At 47.4% G+C, this 25,465-nt stretch overlaps 2 protein-coding genes across 2 annotated transcripts in view; one reads left to right on the forward strand and one right to left on the reverse strand.

The window, feature by feature from the left end:
* Positions 1–686: 686 nt before the first annotated feature.
* etnk2 (ethanolamine kinase 2) overlaps positions 687–25,465 on the forward strand; it is a 40,371-nt gene continuing 15,592 nt past the window's right edge. Inside the window, exons 1-5 of the mRNA XM_054734909.2 lie at positions 687–833; positions 9,051–9,188; positions 9,273–9,394; positions 9,790–9,930; positions 24,804–24,946. Coding sequence (XP_054590884.1) covers positions 687–833; positions 9,051–9,188; positions 9,273–9,394; positions 9,790–9,930; positions 24,804–24,946 — 691 coding nt within the window. The remainder of the gene's footprint in view (positions 834–9,050; positions 9,189–9,272; positions 9,395–9,789; positions 9,931–24,803; positions 24,947–25,465) is intronic.
* LOC139068806 (uncharacterized) lies at positions 19,252–24,838 on the reverse strand. The gene is made up of 4 exons (XM_070549055.1): positions 24,714–24,838; positions 24,498–24,602; positions 19,775–21,793; positions 19,252–19,468 (listed from the first exon to the last, which is right to left on the reverse strand). Exons 3-4 carry the CDS (start codon positions 21,391–21,393, stop codon positions 19,252–19,254), a joined length of 1,836 nt encoding a protein of 611 aa, XP_070405156.1. The 5' UTR covers positions 21,394–21,793; positions 24,498–24,602; positions 24,714–24,838.

Below are 25,465 nucleotides of genomic sequence, written 5' to 3' on the forward strand. Positions count from 1 at the left end.
ATTTATTTTTTTATCTGAGTGGCGGGAATGGGCTTCCATAAAAGAGAAAGCTGTCTCCCTGCCACCCGAGGCAGTCACGTGTCAGCTCAGGTGTCTGGTGTGACATCACTGCCCATCGCTTTCATCACTTCCAGCCTCTACTGGAACCTGTTGCTGGACTAAAAACTAATTTACACCACAATGATTTTTGAAATCACTTGAAAAACCGGAACAGACACAATCTAATAGAAACCTGCACACACCTACGATGTTAATGGAAACCTTTCATAAATAAAGAGTTAAACTTTCTATCCACTCTATGTGGTCCTTTTCTTCTGGACCTTACTGGTGTTTTTCAATAAATAGCTGTTAAGCGTCATTTAGCTGAACTCGGCTTCATTCGGGTGCATTCGGAATTAATGGGGGTGTCTGAGTCTTGGCGGTACAATCGGATGATCCCGGGCGGGCGGAGCTAAGGGGGAAGGACCGCTACAGCTGACCGACTGCTCAAGGAAACCGGCTCCCAGCATCCATAGCCGGCTCTCTCCATACATTCTCTCTGCCTCAGTAGAACGGGCCGAAGCCAGCTGTGTAATTAGTTAAAGCTCCCGCAGCGCGAGAAAACCTCTGCAGATAAAACCAACCGACCTAAAATCTTAAAACTGTAAATATCCGAGAGGCGCTGGAAGATTAAAAGCTGCTCAGGAATGGAAACGCAGATACATGTGCCTGTCGGCTCGCCGGTTATTAGAAAAATACACGTTTTTGTGGACGAGCTAAACGTAACGGAGGGGGCTTTGGAGCTGATTAAAGAACTGAGACCGACGTGGGACATCAGCAGCGTGAAGACCAAGGTGGGTAACGTTAGCCGCTAAGCTAGCGGTACGGCTAGGCTATGCTAGCACTGACAGCTTCGGGAGGGAGAGGTGCTCTAGTGTCATGTTCTATTATTCATAATAAACGTGTTATGTTCCGTTTTTAGAGGAGGCGCAGCTGAAACAAGGATACACCCTAGACGTTCAGTCTTTCTGACTAGGTGTCACTAAGGAGTGGCCAGCTTACTGAGTCTGGAGCGAATTTATGAACTTTGTTTTATTCGTCATCCAGATGTTGGACTCCTCTGGCCTCAGGCAGCAAGGGACACGCATGCGCGTCAGCACACAGCAAGCCTTCACCCGTAAACCCCTGAATGATGTAGAGGAGATGAACTGTGCTTCATTACAAACTCCCTGTTTTGCTTGAAAATAAACTGCAGCCCTCCATAATAATAATAATAATAATAATAATGCTACTAACTGTGAAGAAGGCTTCGGGAATCCAAGAATGTCCAGCACTGGAGATGTGGACTCTTTGGGTCAGCTGCATGTCATTATCAATGAAAGCCTTAAAGGGATGTAGTTCTGCTTCAGTAACCATGGAAACACAGAAGCAGAGAACTTTGTGGAAACCAACACTTGGGTCATAGGAACATGACCATATCTTCATTCTGACTCTTGGACCCAGGTTCTGGTTCTGGATCACATATCTGCTCGGTCTGCAGACATCTGTAACCATGTGACCCAAGTCTGTTTTACCTCAGTCTGAGTCCAGCACTTTCCATCATGTTTGAAATGTGCCACAAATCGGTGTGTGTGTGTGTGTGTGTGTGTGTGTGTGTGTGTGTGTGTGTGTGTGTGTGTGTGTGCATAATCTGGTTTAAAATACACACATAAAGGTAGATCCAAGAGAAAAGCTACAGTGCAGAAGGTGCAGCATAAGAACCACTAAAGGGCAGATTAAAATGTGAAAGCTACTAGAGTTGGGGCAGGTTTGAGGTAATAAGGAAGCTGATTCCATCTGTGAGCAGCATAGTAGCTAAAAGCAGCTTCACCCTGTTTGGTTCTGACCCGGTTCTACCAGCTGACTGTTTCTAAGGATCTCAGAGCCCTGCTGGGCGTAGGTACCTGAAGGAGATCTGACATGTACTCTGCCATTGAGTGGTTTAGTGAGTCGTGGAGGATGGCTGCTTATACTGAGCCAGGATTCTCTGGAGGTTTCTTCCTGTTAAAAGGGAGTTTTCCTCTCCACTGTCGCTGCATGCTTGCTTAGTATGAGGATTGCTGTAGAGACTCTGACACTAGTCAGTGACTCGATGCGGCCTGCTGGGTTCCTTATATAGGAAACTTTTAAATATTTGGTAAAATGAACTGAAGTGGATTCAATTGCAATGTTTACTAAAGAGTCTTGAGACGACTCCTGTTGTGATTTTGTGCTGTAGAAATGAACTGAATTGAATAATTGAATTATAAACTAGCAGTAGCACTTTGAAATGGATTCTGTAGTTTACTGGGTAACCAGCGTAAAGATTTAAGAACTTCCACTTCGGCTGTGTCTTTGTTTAATTGGAGGAAGTTTGACTGCATTAGGTCATTCATTTGCTCCCAACATTAACAGAGTGAGTCTACCCCAGGGGTCGGCAACCTGCGGCTCTGGAGCTGCATGCGGCTCTTTCATCCATCTGATGTGGCTCTCTGTGTTAGTAAAATAATGAATGAATATTTAATTAAAATGTATTTTATTTTACTCGGTGTTTTTCCTGCCTTCAGGTTTGCGTGGCGGCCGCCTCCAGCTAATGTGCCGCCCCAGCCTGATTTCACTCTGCCCCCAGCTATTTGGACGTTATTATAACTGCAGTTGCAGCGTTGCACCACTACAGGGCGCTGTATCAGCAGCGGTGCACCAAAAAGCGCTGAAACCGCTGCAGAAAAAGATCAAACATAGCTTTTCTTGCTAGTTGGTACATATCTGTGGTGGTTGGTGGTGACCATACGTCCTCTTTCCCCCGGACATGTCAACTTTCCTCTCTCTGTCCGAGGCGTCCGGGAGAGGGGGGTCCTACATGGATCAAAACGTCCGGTTTTTCATGCAGGAGCAGGGATGGAGTTATGGGGGCTAGATATCTTTGAGGGAGAGATCCAGTTTCTGCCTATATTACAGTATTTATGGACTCTCAGCGTAGCGGGGCTCTGTTGAGCGGAGAGGACGCAGAGCGCTGATCGTTGGTGCGCCCGCTGCGTCCGGCGCACGAAACATTCTCAAGGTGTTGCAACAAAACTATTATAGTGAACACATGATCGTTCATATCTGTTTGTATCCTCTGGTATTCTGTCTTTTAATCGTTCCTGACGCACTCGCTCATCGTGTGCTGCGGTGATGTCACCTCACTGAGCACACAGCTTCACGCAGCATCGAAACGCGCTCTCCGCTCTGCGGTCAGGAGGTCTCTTTCATCAGCGTAGTTCAGAAGTGGTGAAAAAGTAAGAATCCAGGCAGCAGATTCTCTGGAGAGTTTAGAGGAGATGCAGGAAGATGAGAGACAGACAGGACAGGAAGTAGTTCAATAAAAACAAGAAAACAAAGTGTTGAAAAGTAAAATGTAGGTAGATTTATCTCCACTACACGTTTTCACCCGTATAAAACAACAAGTTATACACATGTAATATTTATACATCTGATACAGTTCAGATCACCATCAACACTCAGTCACACACCCAGGGCCGTATCAAGGCATTTTGGGGGCCAAGGCAAAACGGAACCCCCCCAACCCTAACCCGTACATAACAGACATGCCACCATTACACTGTTAGAATAGAATAGAATAGAATTCAACTTTATTGTCATTGCACATGTACAGGTACAGGGCATCAAAATGCAGTTTGCATCCATCCAGAAGTGCTTTAGCCGTGATATAGATGTATTACAATATATATTAGTAATAATATAGATGTGTAAGTATATTACAGAAATGCATCTATTATGTATGTTATAATGTACACGGTATGAAGTATGTTATGAATATTCTATGACTGTAAGTATGTACAGGCTGTAGTTAATACAAGCAGTCCATGGGTTTAACGTGGGTCATATGTCAGGAGGCAGAGTTCAGGAGTCTGACAGCTGTTGGGAAGAAACTGTTCCGGTACCTGGTGGTCTTAGTCCGGAGGCTCCTGTAGCGCCTCCCAGAGGGCAGCAGGGTGATCAGTGCATGTGATGGGTGACTGTGGTCTCTGATGATTTTCCCTGCCCTTTTCAGACACCGCTTCCTGTAGATGTCCTTTATGGCAGGAAGTGGTGCTCCGGCGATGCGCTGGGCAGTTTTCCCGACCCTCTGCAACGCCTTCCGGTCCGAGGCGGAGCAGTTCCCATACCAGACAGTTATACAGTTGGTCAGGATGCTCTCGATGGTGCAGCGATAGAAGTTCACCAGGATGTCTGAGGACAGGTTGTTCTTCCTCAGAGTCCTCAAGAAGAAGAGGCGCTGGTGAGCCTTCTTCACCAGCTTGGAGCTAGTTGTTAGCAGCAGAAATGACATGTTATTAGCATTTCCAACACAAATGCATGTTAATGAAATGCATTATATTTTACTGGATACATTTATGTGTCATTGTGACTAAGATGAGTGTTATTAATACAAACCTAACATGTTACTGAAATGTAGGTCACATGTTTAAAAACATTTAACTATAAATATCAGACGGGGAAAAAGGAACTAAACACCAATCTAATGCATATTATTGAGCCTTTTACAATATTTAGCCTTTAAAAAGTGAGACAGTTGAATGCACAGATTACGCATGTGCTGGTGCACGGTCAGGATGGTACCACCTCTGCCTCGGTTTGAGCCAGGAGAAACCCTGCTACTGCATTCATTTTTATCTGTATACCAATTCTAGCACCCTCCCTGCACCCGTCCCCCCCTCTGCTGTCCACTCCTTGTTCCCTCCTCTCCATGATTGATGTCAAGTTGTTGTTGTTGTTGTTGTTGTTAGCCTCAAGGGCAACATGCCGATTATCACTTGTAAGTCGCTTTGGACAAAAGCGTCTGCTAAATACAACATAAACATAATTCTAGAAGTAAAGATTGTCATCTTTTAAAATGTAAACAAAAATGGTAAAGACCTGAAATGACAGGTCACCTGCTTGTGTGTAATCAGATTAGAGGCTGACTGATTTATCTAGACAATATATATTTTTTTATGTTTTGGGTTTGTTTTATATTTGAAGATCAATAAATATGAAAAGATTTATTGACTTATTTAATGTAAATTGCACACAGTGAGTGTTCAGTTGTCTTTCACAAACAATGTGCTGCTAAAACTTGTGTATATATCGGCTTTAATAATCTGCTTTAGATATCGGCCATCGGCAACAAAATCCTTTAAAAATCGGCCTTAAAAATGAAACCATTTCGGTCGGCCTCTAAATCAGACGTCTCTATAGGAGCTTCCTGAGCTGAAGAGGATATGAGCTTCTGGACTTTTCCTCAGACAGGCTCATAGATGCGTCGCCACATTGGAGACAGGAACAAGCGCTATTCAGCCAAAGTTTCATCATCAGGAACATTTTCTAAGTGACAAGTCTCTCTGAGAGACAGGGTTAGGAAAACACTCGCTTCAGTGAGAGGAACCTTCCTGCATGGTCCTGGTTCTGCTGCCGGTGACCGACGAGCTCCAAGCCCCTCTCCACATCGTCAGCGTACTGTCCACCTCACATACGCGCTGACAGCGAGCTGCGCTGAGCTCAGAGTCCAGCTCAGATGTTCTGATGGGAGTCTTTTCCTGACTGATTTAGCTACCTCCGCCATGTGCGTTACCATTAAAATGTCAGCCATCTGCCTGCGTCGGGGTCATTCTTTCAAAACCACCAACAGCCTGGAGGTTTCTCCGTCAAAGTAAAATACGGTCAAAGGTCAAATACGGGAAATATCCGGTCACTGTGAACCCTGTCATTTAACTCTTTTAACTTCTTGTGAAGATTGTTGCAAAGACAAACAGTAAACATGGTTACCACCAGAGCCACGCACTCTGCACCGTTATCTCTACTGTAAATGAGGGAAAACACTAATTGATCGGATCCTTTTCTTACCTTTTCATTCAGTACCATGTTTAGTTACAACAATCCAACGAGACAGAGCCTGGATTTGTATTCTGAACAGTTTAAACATGTTTTAAAAGGCGATTTGTGTGACTTGTCAAAGAGCGACACCTGCTCAGGCCCGGTAGGCCCCACCCACAATGCCACAGCTGCTGTCGCTCCCAGTGTCTCCTTTACTGTGGGACACTGGTAATAATGGCTCTTTGATTGGGACAGATTGCCGACCCCTGGTCTAACCATAGTCACTAGATGATAGAGCTAGGTAGATCTGGGTGTCACCTGCATAACTATGATAGGTAATGTTGTTATTGTGTATGACCTGACCCAGGGGGAGCAAGTAGAGATTGAAGAGCAGTGGTCCAAGAATTGAGTCTTGGGGGGACCCCACATGTCATGGTGATCAGCTTTGATTTGTGATCCCCAATAGAAACCACATAGCCCCTGTCTTCAAGATAAGATCAGAACCAATTAGGGTTATGTATTGGTGAAAATTTGGCAAGACGATATGCATCGCGATACAGGGGATACAATATATCACAGTACAGGGGAGACGATACGATACATCACGATACAGGGAGACGATACGATACGTCACGATATAGGGGAGACGATACGATACGTCACGATATAGGGGATACGATACATCACAATACAGGGGAGACGATACGATACATAACGAAACATGGGATACAATACATCACAATACAGGGGAGACGATATGATACATCACGATACAGGGTATGTGATACATCACGATGCAGGGAATATGATACATCACGATACAGGGGAGACAATACGATACGTCACGATATAGGGGATACGATACATCACGATACAGGGTATACAATACATCACAATACAGGGGAGACAATACGATATGTCACGATATAGGGGATACAATACATCACAATACAGGGGAGACAATACGATACGTCACGATACAGGGGATACGATACATCACGATACAGGGGAGACAATATGATACGTCACGATATAGGGGATACGATACATCACGATACAGGGTATACAATACATCACAATACAGGGGAGACAATACGATATGTCACGATACAGGGGATACGATACATCACGATACAGGGGAGACGATACGATACATCATGATACAGGGGATATGATACATCACGATACAGGGGAGACGATACGATACATCATGGTACAGGGGATACAATACATCACGATACAGGGGATACGATACATCATGGTACAGGGGATACGATACGATACATCACGATACAGGGGATACGATACATCACGATACAGGGGATACGATACGATACATCACGATACAGGGGATACGATACGATACATCATGATACAGGGGATACGATACATCACGATACAGGGGATACCATACGATACATCATGATACAGGGGATACGATACATCACGATACAGGGGATACCATACATCACGATACAGGGGAGACGATACGATACATCACGAAATATATTGATACATTCAGCCAGACAATACTAACTATTGTTTTTAGACTGATTTTACTGTAGGAAAATTCGAATAAACAGTCCAAATGGATGCGTAACATGTTTAACGTGAGGTATCTGAACCGTGATAGAGGGATTTACATTTCAGCGGTGGAAACAACCTGGAGGGCTAGAAAGAAAAAAAGAAAATATCATTTCTATAGCGCCTCTCAAGATAAAAATCACGAGGCGCTTCACAAAAACAAATGAGCAAAAATAGGCAATTGGGATTTAAAAGAAAAAATGTTAAGAAAGAGAGAGAGTGAACAGGAAAGAGGGAAATCAGTGGATCCTGAGGAAGGTGGAATAGGTGGGGAGAGCAGAATAAAGAGAGAGAGGTGAAGAAGGTCATACAAAAGCCAGCTTGAACAAGTGAGTCTTCAGCTGCTTTTTAAAGGAGACCACTGAGTCCACTGATCTCAGGCTCAGGGGGAGAGAGGTCCAGAGTCTGGGGGCCACAGCAGCAGATGATCTGTCACCTTTGACCTTTAGCCTGGTGCTGCACAACCAGTAGGCTTTGATCACTGGACCTCAGGGACCTGCTGGGGGTGTAGGGACTGAGAAGATCACCAATGTAAGATGGTGCTTGTCCACGTAAGGCCCTATAGACCAGAACCAGGATCTTGAAATGAACCCTGAAGTTGACTGGCAGCCAGTGAAGCTGGAGGAGAAGCGGGGTGATGTGGGTGTGTTTGGAGGACTTGGTCAGAAGCCGAGCACAGGCGTTCTGAACCACCTGTAGACGGTTCAGGGAGGTTCTGCTCAGACACGTGAAAAGAGAGTTACAGTAGTCTAAGCGTGAGGAGATGAAGGTGTGGAGAACTGTCTCAAGTTCAGAGCGGGACAGAATGGGACTCAATGGGACTAGATGGTGGACCAGAACCTCCTCAAAGCTGTACTGAAGTCTTGCTCCATTGTCATCCCTCCCTCTCACTTATAATGACAAAACTATATTTAAAGACTTCCAGATGTCCTCAGCGACAGAGTTTGTGTCACAGTGTTCCTGGTAAACACACAAGTCAGGCCCCTAACTCTGCAGAGAGATCGGAAATTCACTGTTGAACGCAGTTTCTACAGGAAGTGACCATCAGTCACATCAGTGAGAGACTCCTTAGAAAGTAGCTGTGTGTGTGTGTGTGTGTGTGTGTGTGTGTGTGTGTGTGTGTGTGTTAGGGTTAGATCCTGACCTCATCAGCTCAGAGCTGACATCACTGTGTTGGCGCTGACTCAAAGAGAACTTAAGATTAGATTACGGTGTTGTACTTGACCCCACCAACATTAGTGTGATCCACGTATAACGTCATACCCGCCCTGCTGGGTGCTTTTGTGTTGTGGTGGCTGGTCGGGACTTTTGTAACCTGCTTTGTTTTTCAGAGAAACATCCGGAACTAGGGTTGGTGAAAGACCTCCATACCACAGGTCTAACCTAAGAGTGCTCCAAGTGGTGCAAAACACCCCAAACAGATCAAAGTCATACAAATAACTATGTAGTTCTGGTAGTGAGTACAAATATACAGATTCAGAATTGGGCTCAGCTGATCAGGAGACATGCAGCAGGTGAGGTCATCACTAACACCATGAGTCAAGGTGGTCTAGGGAAGAAAACGGCCTTTGTATCTGTTGTGGTGTTCTGGTGAACAACTTTCTGTCTTCCAGCTCTTCACTGATGGAACCACCAACAAGCTGGTGGGCTGCTCTGTGGACGCCTGTCCGGAGGATGTGGTCCTGGTCCGAGTGTACGGCAACAAAACAGAGCTGATAGTGGACAGAGACAATGAGCTGAAGAGCTTTCAGGTAGTGTGATGAGCCTTCCTCAGGTCGCCAGCAGGTGTTTTACACGTCTTCATGATGAGAATTCTTCTTGGGCCTCTCTTTCAGGTGCTCCACGCCAACGGTTGTGCTCCTCGCCTCTACTGCACTTTTCAAAATGGCATCTGCTATGAATTCATGCAGGGTGATGCTCTTGGGCCGCAGGATGTCAGGGATCCAACCCTAATCTGGTCAGGACATAGAGCCATAGCACTGGTGGCACACCGGAGAATCGGGTGGGCCACTCCGGTCCTCCAGGGCTGCTTGTCCAGCAGGTTTTAGTTGTTTCTCTGCTCCAACACATCAGAGTCTAATCAGCAGGGGAGTCAAACATTGATTCATGTGTGTTGGAGCCGAGAAACAACTAAACCTGCTGGACAAGCGGCCCTGGAGGACCAGCCGTGACTACTCCTGCTCTAGAACGTGTGTGTGTGTGTGTGTGTGTGTGTGTGTTCTTAGAACATTTCTATTCTTTACTGTTATTTATACTTGGCAGTTATTACTCTCCTGTCCTGGAACTCTGAGTTTCCTCCACTCTGAGGTTAGGGTTGAAGTGATTTTATTTTGAAATCTTGTCTGTTCTCAGGCTGATAGCCAGAGAGATGGCTCGTATCCACGCCATCCACGCCCACAACGGCTGCATCCCCAAACCCAACCTTTGGATCAAGATGAGGAAGTACTTCTCCCTGGTGGCCACAGAGTTCACTGAGCAGGCGTCCAACATCAGGTGACTTGTTTCTCCTCAGCGTAGGCCCTCAATGTGAAACTGACCTACAATCTAGTCGTTCTGAGAGGATTTGAGTTGTCCTTAGACTAGTTTTCCCTGAGCGGCAGTGTTTGATCTAGTGTTTGGACCAGTGCTGCCAGGACAGAAACCCAGCGTGTTGGCAGCGTTTCCCCCTGAGATTCTTGAAGTTTTATTCATGTTCATTTACACACTGACGATGTTAATATGCACTGAGATTATTGTCAGACTTTGCCCTAAGACGTAATGCTGGTGACCATTTATCAGGTGGCAGGTTGTGATGCCAGCTGGTTTGTGTAAAATGAGCTGAAAAAACGTAGTAGTAGTAGTAAAGTGCGTAGTAAACAAGTGTACAAATAACTACCGAACTGGGACAGTAACCATATAGACATGAACTGCAGCCATGCCAGGTTGCTGTTTTTGTTACTTCAAACAATTCTTTATTAACAACGTTCAAACAAACTATTATTTGACAAATTTGCATTTATTGCTGTCCACGATAAAACTTAGTCCAAAACGTTTAGAGCACGCATACATATCATTCATCATCCTAAAGTGAACTGCTTTCATTTTGGGAAAAAGGAAATGATAAAAATTTGGTTCTGAAACTGAAGATTAGGTTTTCCATAAACATTCCTACTGGGGAAACATCTCTTTCTCATTTTTAAACTCAATATTTTACTGTTGACTCCTCAGTCTGTAAAATTGTACCGAGTTATATTAAAACAAATTATTTAATGACTGGTATGTTGTGTCCAGGAGTACGCACCAGCTCAGTGACTAGTTAATCATCAAAGATGTGTAATGCATCTTTCAGCAGAGAAGTGATCGTAATCATGAACGTACACAATTATAAAATACTCAATACTTTGATAATTATACTTGAAAATACATATTTTCAGAAAGGGCTCTTGAGCCATCCCTCTGCCTTCTTCTGAAAATTCCCACACAGCAATGGAGAGGGTTGTGTTGAAAGAGTCAATTATCCGATTCTTAATTGATTCTCATCATTTTTCACGAGGATCGATTCTCACGTCTAAAGATCGATTTCATCCTTGAAGCACCAACGTTGCAAAAGTCATTGTGGACTTTAAGGAGCCACAGCTGCAGATACGATCCCTCATGAAGTTACTACTTTACACCAGAAGATAGTGGAGAAGTCTATCTTCTGTAGCGGGATAGATGTAGCTACATCCATCCATCCATCCATCCATCCATCCATCCATCCATCCATTTTCATCCGCTTATCCGGAGTCGGGTCATGGGGGCAGCAGCCTAAGGCGAGAGGCCCAGACTTCCCTCTCCCCAGCCACTTGGGCCAGCTCCTCCGGGGGAATCCCAAGGTGTTCCCTGGCCAGGTGAGAGACATAGTCCCTCCACCGTGTCCTGGGTCTACCTTTAGGTCTCCTCCCAGTTGGACGTGCCTGGAAAACCTCACCAGGGAGGCGTCCAGGAGGCATCCTGACCAGATGCCCGAGCCACCTCAACTGGCTCCTCTCGATGTGGAGGAGCAGCGGGTCTACTCCGAGCCCCTCCCGAATGACCGAGCTTCTCACCCTATCTCTAAGGGAGAGCCCAGACACTCTTTGGAGAAAACTCATTTCGGCCGCTTGTATCCGGCAGATGCAGCACCAATCCACCTATCCATCTCACGCTCCAGTGTTCCCTCACTCGTGAACAAGACCCCGAGATACTTAAGCTCCTCCACTTGGGGCAGGACCTCATCCCTGACCCGGAGAAGGCATTCTACCCTTTTCTGACTCAAGACCATGGTCTCAGATTTAGAGGAGCTGATTCTCATCCCAGCTGCTTCACACTCGGCTGCGAACCGCTCCAGCGAAAGCTGAAGATGTAGCTACATATTCTGTTAAATGATCAATAAGACGTGATATTCCATATAAATATGAATTATCAGTCTGAATGGTCTTTGGATATTTGATTGAATATTACCTTAGGTCCTTTGAACTTGTCAGGGAACACACACCATATTAATGCAGACAGAGTCGAGGATATAGTTTATAAAATATTAGATATAGATATTTCTAAACTAAAGATTATACATGACAAAGTATAATGAATGATGGTAGACAAGATTACTAAGACAATGAATGAAATGATGGAATGGACAGAAATAAAGAAAGAACTAAAACGGTCTTTTCTATAGCGCCTCTCGAGATAAAAATCACGATGTGCTTCACAAAGCTTGGTGCTGCACAACCAGTAGGCTTTGGTCACTAGAGGTGTGAATCTTCACTTGTCTCCCGATTCGATTCGATTATTGGGCCAACAATTCGATTCGATATCCCGATGCATCACGATTATTTCATATTGATTTGTTTTCATTGATAAATAGAAGATGTCAGATAATTGCTTTTTATTTTCTAATCAAAAGCGTAAGTGACACAAGCTGCCATCCCTGAAAAGCTCTCCATTCACAACAGGTTAGGACAAAACATTTAAACATTTAAAGAGCAAGTCACCCCCAAATAAACTTTTTTTTTTGCTGATAAACTAAATAAACGAGTGTCTAATCGTGCTGCAGACACGTGTCGTCAATAGTTTGGCACTTCAGTGCATCTTAGTTAAAATTTAAATATTCTGCCTAAAACTGTCAGTGTTGTGCCGTTGTCAGGTAAAAACTCTGCACTGTATTCTAATTTAAATCTGCCACCGCTATTGGCTAAGAGGTATGCTATGATGTAAACTGGTACATTATGATGTCACAATGCTGTCGTGAGCCTGAGTGTGTGTGTATTTGTTAGCGGCTCCGCCCTCTCGGTCTGCCAGGCAACAGCATGTGTTGCATTTTTCAAACATGAAGTGGGAGTGGAGTTAGACTCTGGTAGGGGTTGACTTGCTCTTTAAGAAGATTTAACAAAGTAAAACATGTGTTTCCTGGTTCAACACCACGCCTCAGGCTGAGAAAAACACGCTGTGCAAAAACTCACAAAATCTAAAAAAGTACTGAAACCCTACAGGACACATAATGTAATAATAAAATCCATAATGGGTTCATATGTGAGTGTTTAATGTCTCTGAGCAGCTCTAGAGTCCAATATTTATGCCGCAGAGGAAGGGTGTCAAAAATAACACCAAATGAAATGTTTGACTGAGTTTGTTATTTTATTTGAGCCCAGTGGTTCGTTTCTGAAATCTCCTTCACTAACCAGCTAACTACAAACCTTTCCACTGACCTGTCCTGTGGGACCCTCACCCTTTCACCCTCATGTCCATGCTGTCTCTGGAGGAGCAGATAGGAGACAAGACCTCCTGTAACCAGGGTCCGAAATTAAATGTTTTACTCACCGGCCAAGCATATTTTTTACCGGCCAAAATCCTAAATGATTTAGATCCACCTAACGCATGTTATTCTATATTATGTTGATTCCAAACAGAGTGACAAAATAGTTAAAACATCAATTAATAAGAAAAACAACTCTTTTGTCATTTTTACTATTTATTTATTTATTTTTAGAGATGTTTTTATGAACTCTTTCATTGAAATCTAGTCAGACTCCTTGTTTTCTCTGTCCATGAAGTCTGGCCTCCTGCTTCTGACACCGTCTTTGTGCCAAAGCATTACAGCCTCATTTGGGTCCTAGTCCTTGATCTCTGGAGAACACAGCTGCACCATGAGAATATCTGAAAGCGTGTCAGGGCTAGGGTTGTCACGGTAACCGGTGTAGCGGTAAACCCCAGTAAAAAAGCTGACAATAGTAATAACCATCTTGTTTTAAAAAAAAACTATATTATCTCGGTGGATTACCGTGGCTGCGGTGTAGGCGCGGTGACCCTTACCAGCCACCGTATCATCGGCTGAAGTTGCCAGCGGCACATGCGCACTTTGTTGTTTACGACCAAAACTTTCTTTAAGCTAAAGCTGAAATAATGGCCAGAGGAGGAGACGGCACTCGGGACATTTATTATCCCTCAAAGAAGGAAGTACGGGCATTTTTTGGATATTTGAAGAATGCCGAGGGACAGTTGATAGAAGACGGCTATCCTGTTTGCAGCACGAGCAGAGAAAGTGTCTGTGAAATGCAGCAACGCTACGTGGCCATCATAATGTAGCCATTGTCTCACGACTCCGCCGTCTCCAGTGCGCCACTTTTCACAAAATCTTCTGGTTGCCACTGGTCCTGGTGGTTTTTCTTCCAGTTCGACGAGTTTTCTTTTGGAAGGCTGGCTGACTCCAGTTAAAAACCGCCACATCTCACCGCTAGTTTTAACACGAAGCTAACGGCTAACTTGATAAACTGATTGAATGGGATAGGTGGAAATGACGTTGGATGCGGCGTTCACGTTTTGCGTACGTTTGTGTACGTTGCATGCAGGCGGGAGGAGGATCAGAAATCCATGGAAGATGACTGATAAACATAACTAATTTGGTGCAAACATTTACTCGCCAGGTGGCAGGTAGAGCTCAAAAGATAGAGCGAGTGTTAATTTCGGACCCTGTATGTAACTTAAAATGAACCAAAGCTTCCTCCCAGTTCCTCTTTAAGTTGAATTTAACATCAGTTTATCATCATGAAGCAAAATAATAAAGTGGAACAAGAACTTCTATCTTCTATCTCTCTCTCCTTTTAACTTCTCCGTGTCCCTAAATAAAAGAGACAGACGATCACGCTGCAGCCGCCGTCACTGACCCCGCCCCCTCCCCAAGACCAGATCTCCCGACATCACAACACTCGGTCTGACTGAGCGCTTCCAGGAGAAATAATAATTAAATTATGAAAATAATAACGCGTGTTTGGAGGAGCGTCCTCCGATCCCCCCCCAGCACAAGAGGGGATGCAGGGCTGGCTCAGAAGCTAGGCTACGTAAACAAACGCATCGGCCAGCACTACCAAGCCTCTTTCTGTCTAACGTCAGATCCATTATCCAGAAAATGGACGAGATGGAGCTACGGATTGCCACCACGAGTTTTACACGAAACTGCAGCATTATCTTTATTACGGAGTCATGGCTTCATCCGATGATCCCCAATGCTGCAGTCGAGCTAGCAGACCGCACGCTGCACTGGCATGACCGCAACAGTGACTCAGGTAAGAGCAGGGGGGGCGGGCTGTGTGTTTACGTGCACAACGAGTGGTGCTGCAACAGCCGCACCATCTACACACAATGCTCTCCTGATGTAGAGTTTCTGGTGATCTCATGCAGACCCTTTTACATCCCGAGGGATTTTACAGTAGTGACTGTGGTGGCTGTGTATATACCGCCGGAGGCTAACGTGACCACGGCCCTCAGCCTCCTGCTCAATACCAAAATAAGCTGCAGCTTACGCATCCTGACGGGGTCTTCATTGTTGCTAGAGATTTTAATAAAACGTGCCTAAAAGCGGTGCTGCCCAAATTTGTCCAGTTTGTGGATTTTGCCACCAGAGGGAAAAATGCCTTGGATCATGTTTATTCAAACATCAGAAGCGTCTATAGAGCGAAATCCCTCCCACATCTGGCTGGATCTGATCACCTTTGTCTGTCCCTCACTCCCACTTACGTCTCCCTGCTGAGGAAAGGTAAGCCCCAAACTAAGATAATCAAAATCTGGCCTGAAGGAGCCATCTCACAGCTACGTGACTGCTTCTCCTCAACTATTTGGGACTTGTTCTACAGCCAAAATCTACAGGAGCACACTGATACCATACTCTCCTACATTAGGAACTGTGTGGAAAACGTCACCATTAACAAACGGATCAGAGTGTTCCCAAACCAAAAACCCTGGATGACTAGCAAGGTGAATTCTCTCCTAAGAAGCCGGGACACTGCCTTTAAGTTGGGTGATCAGGCGGCGTATAAGGCAGCGAGGGCAGAACTAAAGAAAGGCATCAGAGAAGCCAAAGCAGCCTACAAGAGGAAAATTGAGGATCACTTTGCAAACAACGATCCCAGGGCAATGTGGCAGGGAATAAACCACATTACTAATTACAGAGGCAGGAAACAGGAAACGTCAAAGGACGACAGACTACTGGCCGAGGACTTAAACCATTTTTTTTGCCCATTTTGAGACAACCAGGCCTGCGGTGGCCATACCACCCCCACCCGTCCCAAACAACGGCACACTGACTCTGCAGGAGGACCAAGTGAGACGCGTTTTAAAGTCAGTTAATCCCAGGAAGGCGGCAGGAAGGCAGGGAGGCAGGAAGTTCTCAGCGCTTGTGCAGACCAACTGGCGAGGGTTTTTACTAACATCTTCAATAGGTCCTTGTCTGTTGCTGATGTTCCAGGCAGGTCATTATGTTCCACATATAAAGCCCACTCCTTTTTAAAAAATTCTATAAAACCTTCGTCTTTAAGCAGTGATGTGCATTCAAATGCAGTACAGAGTTTTTACCTGAAGAGGGCGCAACACTGACACTTTTCATGTAGATTATTTAAATTTTAACTAAGATGCACCAAAAGGCAGAATTATTGACTACACATGTCTACAGCATGATTAGATACTCATTTATCAGCAAAAACGGTGATTTGGGGGTGACTTCCTCTTTAACAAACAGGTAGGAGCTTATTGGATAATTACTGCAGCTTTGAATTAAATTTAGATTAAATGGTTCTCATGTGAACAGATGGTGAGTGTGTGCTCTATCTTGTAAACGGCCTTAACCTGTTAAAGTGAAAACATAGGATAGCCTAATAATTAAGTAACAAGAAAAGCCCAATAGAGCCAACAGTCCAGTGTGCAACAAGATTTAATTACATGTTCACATGTGATGTTTTTCAGGTTCTTATATATATTTCTTATATATGTATAAAAGAAACTGAAACTGGTTTGTTGCAAAGCAGGACAGAATTGTTATTATAGCGCAGAGTTCCCATTTTCTTTAAAAAACTCCTCAAGATCTGGCTGTAAATATAACAACCCTGCAGTGAGGGAGATGGTTTCCTCTTACGCAAAATAACCAATCGCAGGAGGCCCTTCCAGCCAATCAGACGAGAAAGGCAGGAAGGGCCTCCTGCGATTCCAAATGATGCGTCCTGTCACCTAGCAACCACGACAGCGCTAAACTAAGCTTAGCAGCACTACAAGCTCCCTGTTTCTCTACAAAGAGGATTTTTTTCTACAGCTGCAGACACTCACGTCCAACAGTTCCGTCCTTTCAGCAGACGATGGACCATGTTCCTGGCAAAAACAGCAGAACCTGCAAAACTATACAAGCTAGAGCTCCCAATGTTTAAGGACATACAGGAAGTTGTTTTTGCACTTGATGGAAGGACGCATATTAATATATAATTGAAAAAGGTGACATTATAGCCTAGACAAATTTCTACCTTCGGTCCCTTTGCTGGCTGAGGCTGGCCGCACATAAATAAAACCATCAACAAACAATAAAACCAAAGTACAGTAGGTATCAGGCCGGGATCATGGCCATATCGTTTTCATTGCTGTCTTCAGTTTCATACATGTAGTGTTGCAATAGTGTGCACCTCATTAATCAAACAGATCCCACTAGAAAACCAGTAGTTTGTTGTCTCTGTGAGGCATGCTGCTGCCTTTCTTGACATCAGTGGGTTTTTCTAGTTAAAGGATCAATAAAAATAAACAAAACAGCTGGTAGCCCCGCCCAGACCGCCTGACCAATCAGCAGACTGAACGTTCTCACCTGGTTGGACACATTGTTTGGTTTCTCTGTGGCTAGATTTTGAGCTGACGGGTTGTTCTGATGGTGACTGGAGTGATCTGAGTGGATCAGTGAGCCTGACACAGGAAGTTTCCTCTCAGCTCACTTTACCCTGTCTCCTGGTAACAAGCAGGATTTACAGCAGATCTGCGTTTCCATGCTGACACAGGGTCAGCTAGAGCTCTGTAAAGACAGGAAGGCTCTGTTTGAGTCTGTGCTCTGGATTAGGCTCTATAAGCTCATTAGTCAGCCCTGGGGTCTCTGACTGGGACACTGCTCTGTGTGTTAACGCTTTGTCCACCGGGTATGGGAACAGGGAAACTGCTAATCCCTTACTCAAGTAGAGGCAGATTTATCTGTACACAGAAGCAATTCAGTGTACTTTCCAGGTGCAAGTACATAAAACATTAAAATCATTGTAACAACATCAAACAGCAGATTTTTAAACCAAATTCAAAAATACACTCATAAATAAAAAGGCTCATTTAAAGGATGAGTAGTTGCAGTGCAAAAGGTGCAGCATAAACATTCAAAGGCTGATGAATGCATACAAGTTTTCTGTTTTGACTTAAAACTTACTAGAGGCCACATTAGAGGTCATAAAGAAGCTGATTCCATCTGTGAGCAGCATAGTAGCTAAAAGCAGCTTCATCCTGCTTGGTTCTGACCCGGTTCTAACAGCTGACTGTTTCCGGATCTCAGAGCTCTGCTGGGCATACATACAGAAAGATCTTTTGTATAGAGTCTCTGTCACACCCTGTCCTGTCTCCCTGTTTGGTTCAGCCTTGTGTCTCGTTAATTACTCCCACCTGCCTCTCGCTTTCCCAATCACCTTAGCTCCCGGTCCTCCTGTATTTAAACCCCTTCTGTTCTGTGTCCTGTGTCGGTTCACTGTTTCATTGTCCAGAGTGCGTTCTAATAAATCTGTGTGAAGAATCCTACCTGTCTGCCTGCTTCCTCCCCGGTCTGGATCCTCACCTCTTCTCCGCTCCACTCAGCAGCGCGTCTGACAGAATGAACCGACCCGTTAAAGGATCCAGCGGGGAGATTCTTCCGTGGGAGTACCTGCTCCGGTGGCTTACCCCGACCCACCAGCTGGCTTCTCCCTCCCCAGCCCCAGCTCCGCCTCGCCGCTGCCGGCGTCCCCGACCGTCAGCCTCGGCGATCCTCGACGCCCTTCCGGAACTGGACGGGAGTTTGGATGGGGAGACGCTCCTGGGTCGCTCCGGCTTCGAGGGCACGAGGTTGGCTGACTGTTCCCCCGGAGTGGGTCCACGGCGTGGGGAAAGACGCCAGACTCCACCACGATCTGGTGTCCTGGGACGGAGCAGTGAGTTTGCCGCTGCCCCTGCCCGGCCCGGCAGTTTGGACACGCCCCCGGCCAGACCAGCAGGCCCGTCACTGGTCCAATTGGCGCCTCCGTCGTCTGCAGGTGGAGGAGCAGCACCCGCAGCCCAGCGGATAGAGCTTCAGGCGGAGCTTGGCCGGATCCGCCAGCTCGTCAGCCATCAAGAGTCTCACCTGGACACTCTTTCATCCTCGAACTGCCAGGAGAGGGCCTCAGTCCAGCCGGCAGCTCCCTCATCTCGGAGCCAGAAGAGCGAGCCCGGGGTCCACCCAGCGGAGCTCGCCGGTCTCCGGGCTGAGCTGGCCCAGCTCCATCGGACCCTCAGCCTCCAGGAGCGTCAGCTGGACGGTCTGTCCTCTCTGCTCACACAGTTTCCAGCACCACCAGTTCTCTCACGTCCAGTTCCAGCGGTGGTCCCGGAGGTCACACCGCATCCGGTCCAGCTTGTCCAGGCAGCTCCTCCCGCAGCGGCTCTGCCTCCGGCCCAGAAGCTGACAGTACGGGCCCGGAAGCAGGCGGTACCGGCCCAGAAGCTGACGGTACCGACCCAGAAGCTGACGTATTGAGCCCAGAAGCAGACGGTTCCGGATCCGGTCCAAAAGTCGGCGGTCCAGAAGTGGACAGCCCAGAAGTCGAGGGACCAGAAGCCGACTCCCCCGGGCCAGAAGCCGACTCCCCCGGACCAGAAGCCGACTCCCCCAGGCGAGAAGCCGACGCCCCCGGACCAGAAGCAGACGGTTCCGGTCCCGAGGCCGGCGGTCCAGAGTTCGACGGCCCAGAAGCCGACACCCCCGGACCAGAAGCCGACACCCCCGGACCAGAAGTCGACGCCCCCGGACCAGAAGTCGATGGTGGTCGACGCCCGGTCCTGTCCTGTGGTCGACACCCCTTCCAGTTCTGAAGTCGACACCTCCTCGTGTTCTGAAGTCGACACCTCCTCGTGTTCTGAAGTTGACGTCCCTTCTGAAGTCGACGTCTCTTCCGAAGTCGACGTCCTCTCTGAAGCCGACATCTCTTCCGAAGTCGACGTCCCTTCTGAAGTCGACGTCTCCTCTGTCAAAGTCTCCTCTGAAGTCGACGTCTCCTCTGTCGAAGTCTCCTCTGAAGTTGACGTCTCTTCCGAAGTTGAAGTCTCCTCTGAAGTCGACGTCTCTTCCGAAGTCGAAGTCTCCTCTGAAGTCGACGTCTCCTCTGTCGAAGTCTCCTCTGAAGTCGACGTCTCTTCCGAAGTCGAAGTCTCCTCTGTCGTCGACGTCTCCTCTGAAGTCGACGTCTCCTCTGTTGAAGTCTCCTCTGAAGTCGACGCCTCCTCTGTCGAAGTCTCCTCTGAAGTCGACGTCTCCTCTGTCGAAGTCTCCTCTGAAGTTGACGTCTCTTCCGAAGTCGAAGTCTCCTCTGAAGTCGACGTCTCTTCCGAAGTCGAAGTCTCCTCTGAAGTCGACGTCTCCTCTGTCGAAGTCTCCTCTGAAGTCGACGTCTCTTCCGAAGTCGAAGTCTCCTCTGTCGTCGACGTCTCCTCTGAAGTCGACGTCTCCTCTGTTGAAGTCTCCTCTGAAGTCGACGCCTCCTCTGTCGAAGTCTCTTCTGAAGTCAACATCTCCTCTGTCAAAGTCTCCTCTGAAGTTGACGTCTCCTCTGAAGTCGACGTCTCCTCTGTCGAAGTCTCCTCTGAAGTCGTCGTCTCGTCTGAAGTCGTCTCGACTGAAGGCGCCTCTGAAGTGGTCTCGTCTGAAGTCGTCTCGTCTGAAGTAGTCTCGTCTGAGGTCGCCTTACCCACTCCAGAGGTCGACACTCGTTCCACCCTAGAGGTCGACGCTCGTTCCACCCTAGAGGTCGACGCTCGTTCCACTCCAGAGGTCGACGCTCGTTCCACTCCAGAGGTCGATGCTCTCTCCACTCCAGAGGTCAACGCTCCATCTGGTCCGCCGTCTCCGCCGTCTCCGGTTCCAATGGTGGTTCTGGAGGTCGCTCCGGCCCAGCCCGTCCAAGGGGCTCTGTCCCCGGCCCAGCCTGCAGAGACTATGTCCCCGGCCCAGCCTGCAGAGCTCCTCTGCCGCAGACGCAGGCCTCCTAGGGCCCGTCGCCTCCTCCTCTGCCGCAGATGCAGGCCTCCTAGGGCCCGTTGCCTCCTCCCCCGCCGCAGACGCAGGCCTCCAAGAGCTCGTCGCCTCCTCCTCTGCCGCAGACGCAGGCCTCCAAGAGCTCGTCGCCTCCTCCTCTGCCGCAGACGCAGGCCTCCAAGAGCCCGTCGCCTCCTCCTCTGCTGCAGGGGCAGACCTCCAAGTGCCCCTCGCCTCCTCCTCTGCCGCAGGCGTCGGCCTCCAAGAGCCCCTCGCCTCCTCCTCTGCCGCAGGCATCGGCCTCCAAGAGCCCCTCGCCTCCTCCTCTGCCGCAGGCGCCGGCCCCCAAGAGCCCGTCGTCTCCTCCTCTGTCCCAGGCGCAGGCCCCCGGACTCTGCTGGTCCCTGCCGCCTCTCCATCAGTTCCTCTGGGCCCTCCCTCCGGGTCCCCCTCCTCCCGCCTTGCTCCTTGTGCCTGTGGGCGTCTGGGATCCTCCCTTTGGCGGGGGGGGGGGGGGGGGGGGGGTACTGTCACACTCTGTCCTGTCTCCCTGTTTGGTTCAGCCTTGTGTCTCGTTAATTACTCCCACCTGCCTCTCGTTTTCCCAATCACCTTAGCTCCCGGTCCTCCTGTATTTAAACCCCTTCTGTTCTGTGTCCTGTGTCGGTTCATTGTTTCATTGTCCAGCGTGCGTTCTAATAAATCTGTGTGAAGAATCCTACCTGTCTGCCTGCTTCCTCCCCGGTCTGGATCCTCACCTCTTCTCCGCTCCACTCAGCAGCGCGTCTGACCGTCTCCCGAGATAAAAATCATAAGGTTCTACACAAGAGCAAACATTAAAAATACATAAAATATCATTTTAAAATCCTTAAAAATATCATAAAAATTAGGACAAATTATTAGATAAAAAATGTAAGAAAGGGAAAAGAGAAAATGAACAGGAAAGAGGAGACCACTCAGTCCAATGATCTCAGGCTCAGGGGGATAGAGGTCCAGAGTCTGGGGGCCACAGCAGCAACTTATCTGTCACCTTTAGTCTTTAGCCTGGTGCTTCACAACCAGTAGGCTTTGGTCACTGGACCTCAGGGACCTGCTGGGGGTGTAGGGACTGAGAAGATCACCAGCTTAGCAATGTTCCTGAGATGGAAGAAGGAAGAGCGAACAAGAGAACTGACATGAGAATCCAGGGTGAGAGCTGGGTCAAAGGTCACACCAAGATTCCTGACAGAAGCAAGCTGACCAAGAGAGTCTCTGACTTTGGGAACCAGCTTGTCTGGGGCACAGATGAGGATCTCAGTCTTATCTTCATTCAGCTGAAGAAAGCTCCCACCATCCAGGTTTTGATAGAGTCTAAGCAGGTGTGTAACAGCTGCAGCTTAGACATCTCATGGGCCTAAAGGAGATGTACAGTTGGATGTCATCTGCGTAAAGATGGTAGGAGATTCCTTTGAAGGAGCTCAGGATGTGCTGAAGAGGAAGCAGATAGAGGAGGAAGAGCAGAGGCAAGGAGATCCAACATGTATATTGGCTCCATGCCATTGAGTGATTTATAATTTAGTAGACACTTTGAAATCTGTGGTTTACTGGTAACCAGTGTAGAGATCTCAGAACAGGAGTGATGTGTTCGGTTCTCTTGGTTCTTTTTTAAGACTCTAGCAGCAGCCTTCTGAATAAGCTGCAGTTGCTTCACAGCTTTTTTGGGAAGACCAGTTAGCAGACCATTGCAGTAGTCCAGCCTGCTGTAGATGAACACATGAATGAGTTTCTCTAGGTCCTGTCTGGACTTGAGACCTCTGAGTTACACTATTTGATGCAGATGATAAAATGCTGATCTAGTTACAGACCAGTGAAGCTTAGGTCTGAATCAGTTATGACACCAAGATTTCTAACCTGTCTTTGTACTCAGGTTTCCTCTTAGCCACGTCCAAAAGACAGAAAGGCTGCTGAGTCATATTCATGTTTACTCTTCGCAGTGATCCCATGTTATTTGGATAACACTGCTGAGTCAGAAAAGGGTAGAATGCCTTTTCCGGGTCAGGGATGAGGTCCTGGCCCAAGTGGAGGAGTTTAAGTATCTCGGGGTCTTGTTCACGAGTGAGGGAAAACTGGAGCGTGAGATCGATAGGCGGATTGGTGCTGCATCTGCAGGGATGCGGGCGTTGTACCGGTCTGTCGTGGTGAAGAGAGAGCTGAGTCAGAAGGCGACGCTCTCGATTTACCGGTCGATCTACGTTCCTACCCTCACCTATGGTCATGAGCTTTGGGTAGTGACAGAAAGAACGAGATCACGGATACAAGCGGCCGAAATGAGTTTTCTCCTAAGAGTGGCTGGGCTCTCCCTTAGAGATAGGGTGAGAAGCTTGGTCATTCAGGAGGGGCTCGGAGTAGACCCGCTGCTCCTCCACATCGAGAGGAGCCAGTTGAGGTGGCTCAGGCATCTGGTCAGGGTGCCCCCTGGTTGCTGTGGCAGTTTGCTAGTTCAGGTAATTTGATTTTATTTTCTTGTCATACCTGCGTCCATACGCCATTTCCTCTGTGGCGAACGCATCTTTAAAAAAGGGGGCGTGACCCAATCAGGTGTGTCTGATTGCCCCGCTGACAGTGAGGGGGAGAGGTACAGACCAGCGAAAAAGGGAGGGTTAATAGAAACAAGTAGTGTTGAAAAAATAACGAGAATATTTGAGAAAATACGATAAAACGAAGGAGAGACAAGAACGCCGTTCCACAGCGGAGATTAAGAGGACGGGATCATTGTTTCGGTGGGACGCGCAGCTGTTTCGCCTGGGTTCCACTTCTGAGTTGGGCCAGTCGGACCCCGGTGCTTACGTTCTTCTGTGAGAACCACGAGACCCGTTGGGATGAAGTCGGGTTCCGTGAGTAAGAACAATATTGAGTTTGACTGTGAGAGTGCCGCCGAGCACAGAGCGGGTACATTAGTGGCTTCCCCGTCTCTGACAGGAATGAATGGTTAGCGAGGAGGACCCATAAGCTGCTAAGTGGTATGTTGTTGGGTGTGTGATGGGAGTTGATGATCAGGTAATTTCTGGTTTAAGTTCTCCTTTGAAGAAGAAGGGTGTAGACTATTCTATGTTGCATCCTTTGTTGGGATTTTGTATATATCAAGGTTAACTAATCACTGTAATTGATCTTATATGTCAGGAGAGAGACCTGGCTGCATGGTGGTGCAGTGGTTAGCACTGTTGTCTCGCAGCACGAAGGTCGCAGGTTTGAAACTCGGCTGCGGCCTTTCTGCGTGGAGTTGCGTGTTCTCCCCATGCATGCGTGGGTTTCCTCCGGGTACTCCGGTTTCCCCCACAGATCACAACATGCCCTACAGGTTATAAATTGTAAGTTGCTTTGGATAAAAGCGTCTGCTAAGTGAATAAACATAAACCTGGCTGGCACCCCACTCCTTGATGTACAAATGCATCACAACGCCTCCCTGGTGAGGTTTTCTGGGCATATCCAACCAGGAGGAGACCTAAAGGTAGACCCAGGACACGCTGGAGGGGCTATGTCTCACCTGGCCAGGGAACGCCTTGTATTCCCCTGGAGGAGCTGGCCCAAGTGGCTGGGGAGAGGAACGTCTGGGCCTCCCTGCTTAGGCTGCTGCCCCCGCGACCCAACTCTGGATAAGTCATAAAAGACATAAAAAAGGGATGGATCGGCACTCCTCCGCTCTCGCCTTGCTAATATTGTGCTGATTAGGTTTGTTTCTACTATTGGAACTTGATTTTACCGGAACTTTGCGGCATGTGGGTGTCCACCATTGTCTTCACAGTCGCCTGAGTGAGTCGCTGACCTTCTCTCTATTCCCTTTCCTACCCAGAATTCAGCAAGAGGTTCCCAGTAAGGCAGTGCTGGAGCAGGAGATGCTTTGGATGAAGGAGCATCTCTCCACACTGGGATCCCCCGTGGTGCTCTGTCACAATGACCTGCTCTGCAAGAACATCATTCACAACAGCAAAGAAGGTGGGTGGTGTCCTGAGCCACCTTGGCTCACAAAGACGAACTTGGTGAAGAAATTGTTCTGCATGAAATTAATGAAGGTTCAGGGTCTGAGGACACGTGAAAACGGTATCAAACAGTTTACCAGCTGTTTCTGTAGCTGTGTTTCTAAGCTGTGCAATAAAACGCCATCAAACACCTTTAGTTAACTCTTACCTGTGATGAAGGGATCGCTGCAGATGGTAGCAGTTTCTGTTCCGTTTCTGATCATCTTGCCATCTTGATCCACTATTCCCTCTTCGTTCAGTACGTTTCAGGAAGTCCCATGTGGAGCACTACTTTCAGGACACGGAACAAAACGTGTGTTTTTGTCCCGAACGCACGGAATTTGGGCATTTTTACATCCAGTCACTAAAGTAAAAAGTTATCAAAATTGCGGTTAGGTCTGTGCCGTAGGGCCGGCCACTATTAGAGACCGGCTAATGTAGGAGACCGGCCAGTAATGGAATACAGGCCAATATTAGAGGATTTACTGTGAGTGTG

Source organism: Nothobranchius furzeri, chromosome 3 (genome assembly GCF_043380555.1).
Source record: "Nothobranchius furzeri strain GRZ-AD chromosome 3, NfurGRZ-RIMD1, whole genome shotgun sequence".
Taxonomy (NCBI): Eukaryota; Metazoa; Chordata; class Actinopteri; order Cyprinodontiformes; family Nothobranchiidae; genus Nothobranchius; species Nothobranchius furzeri.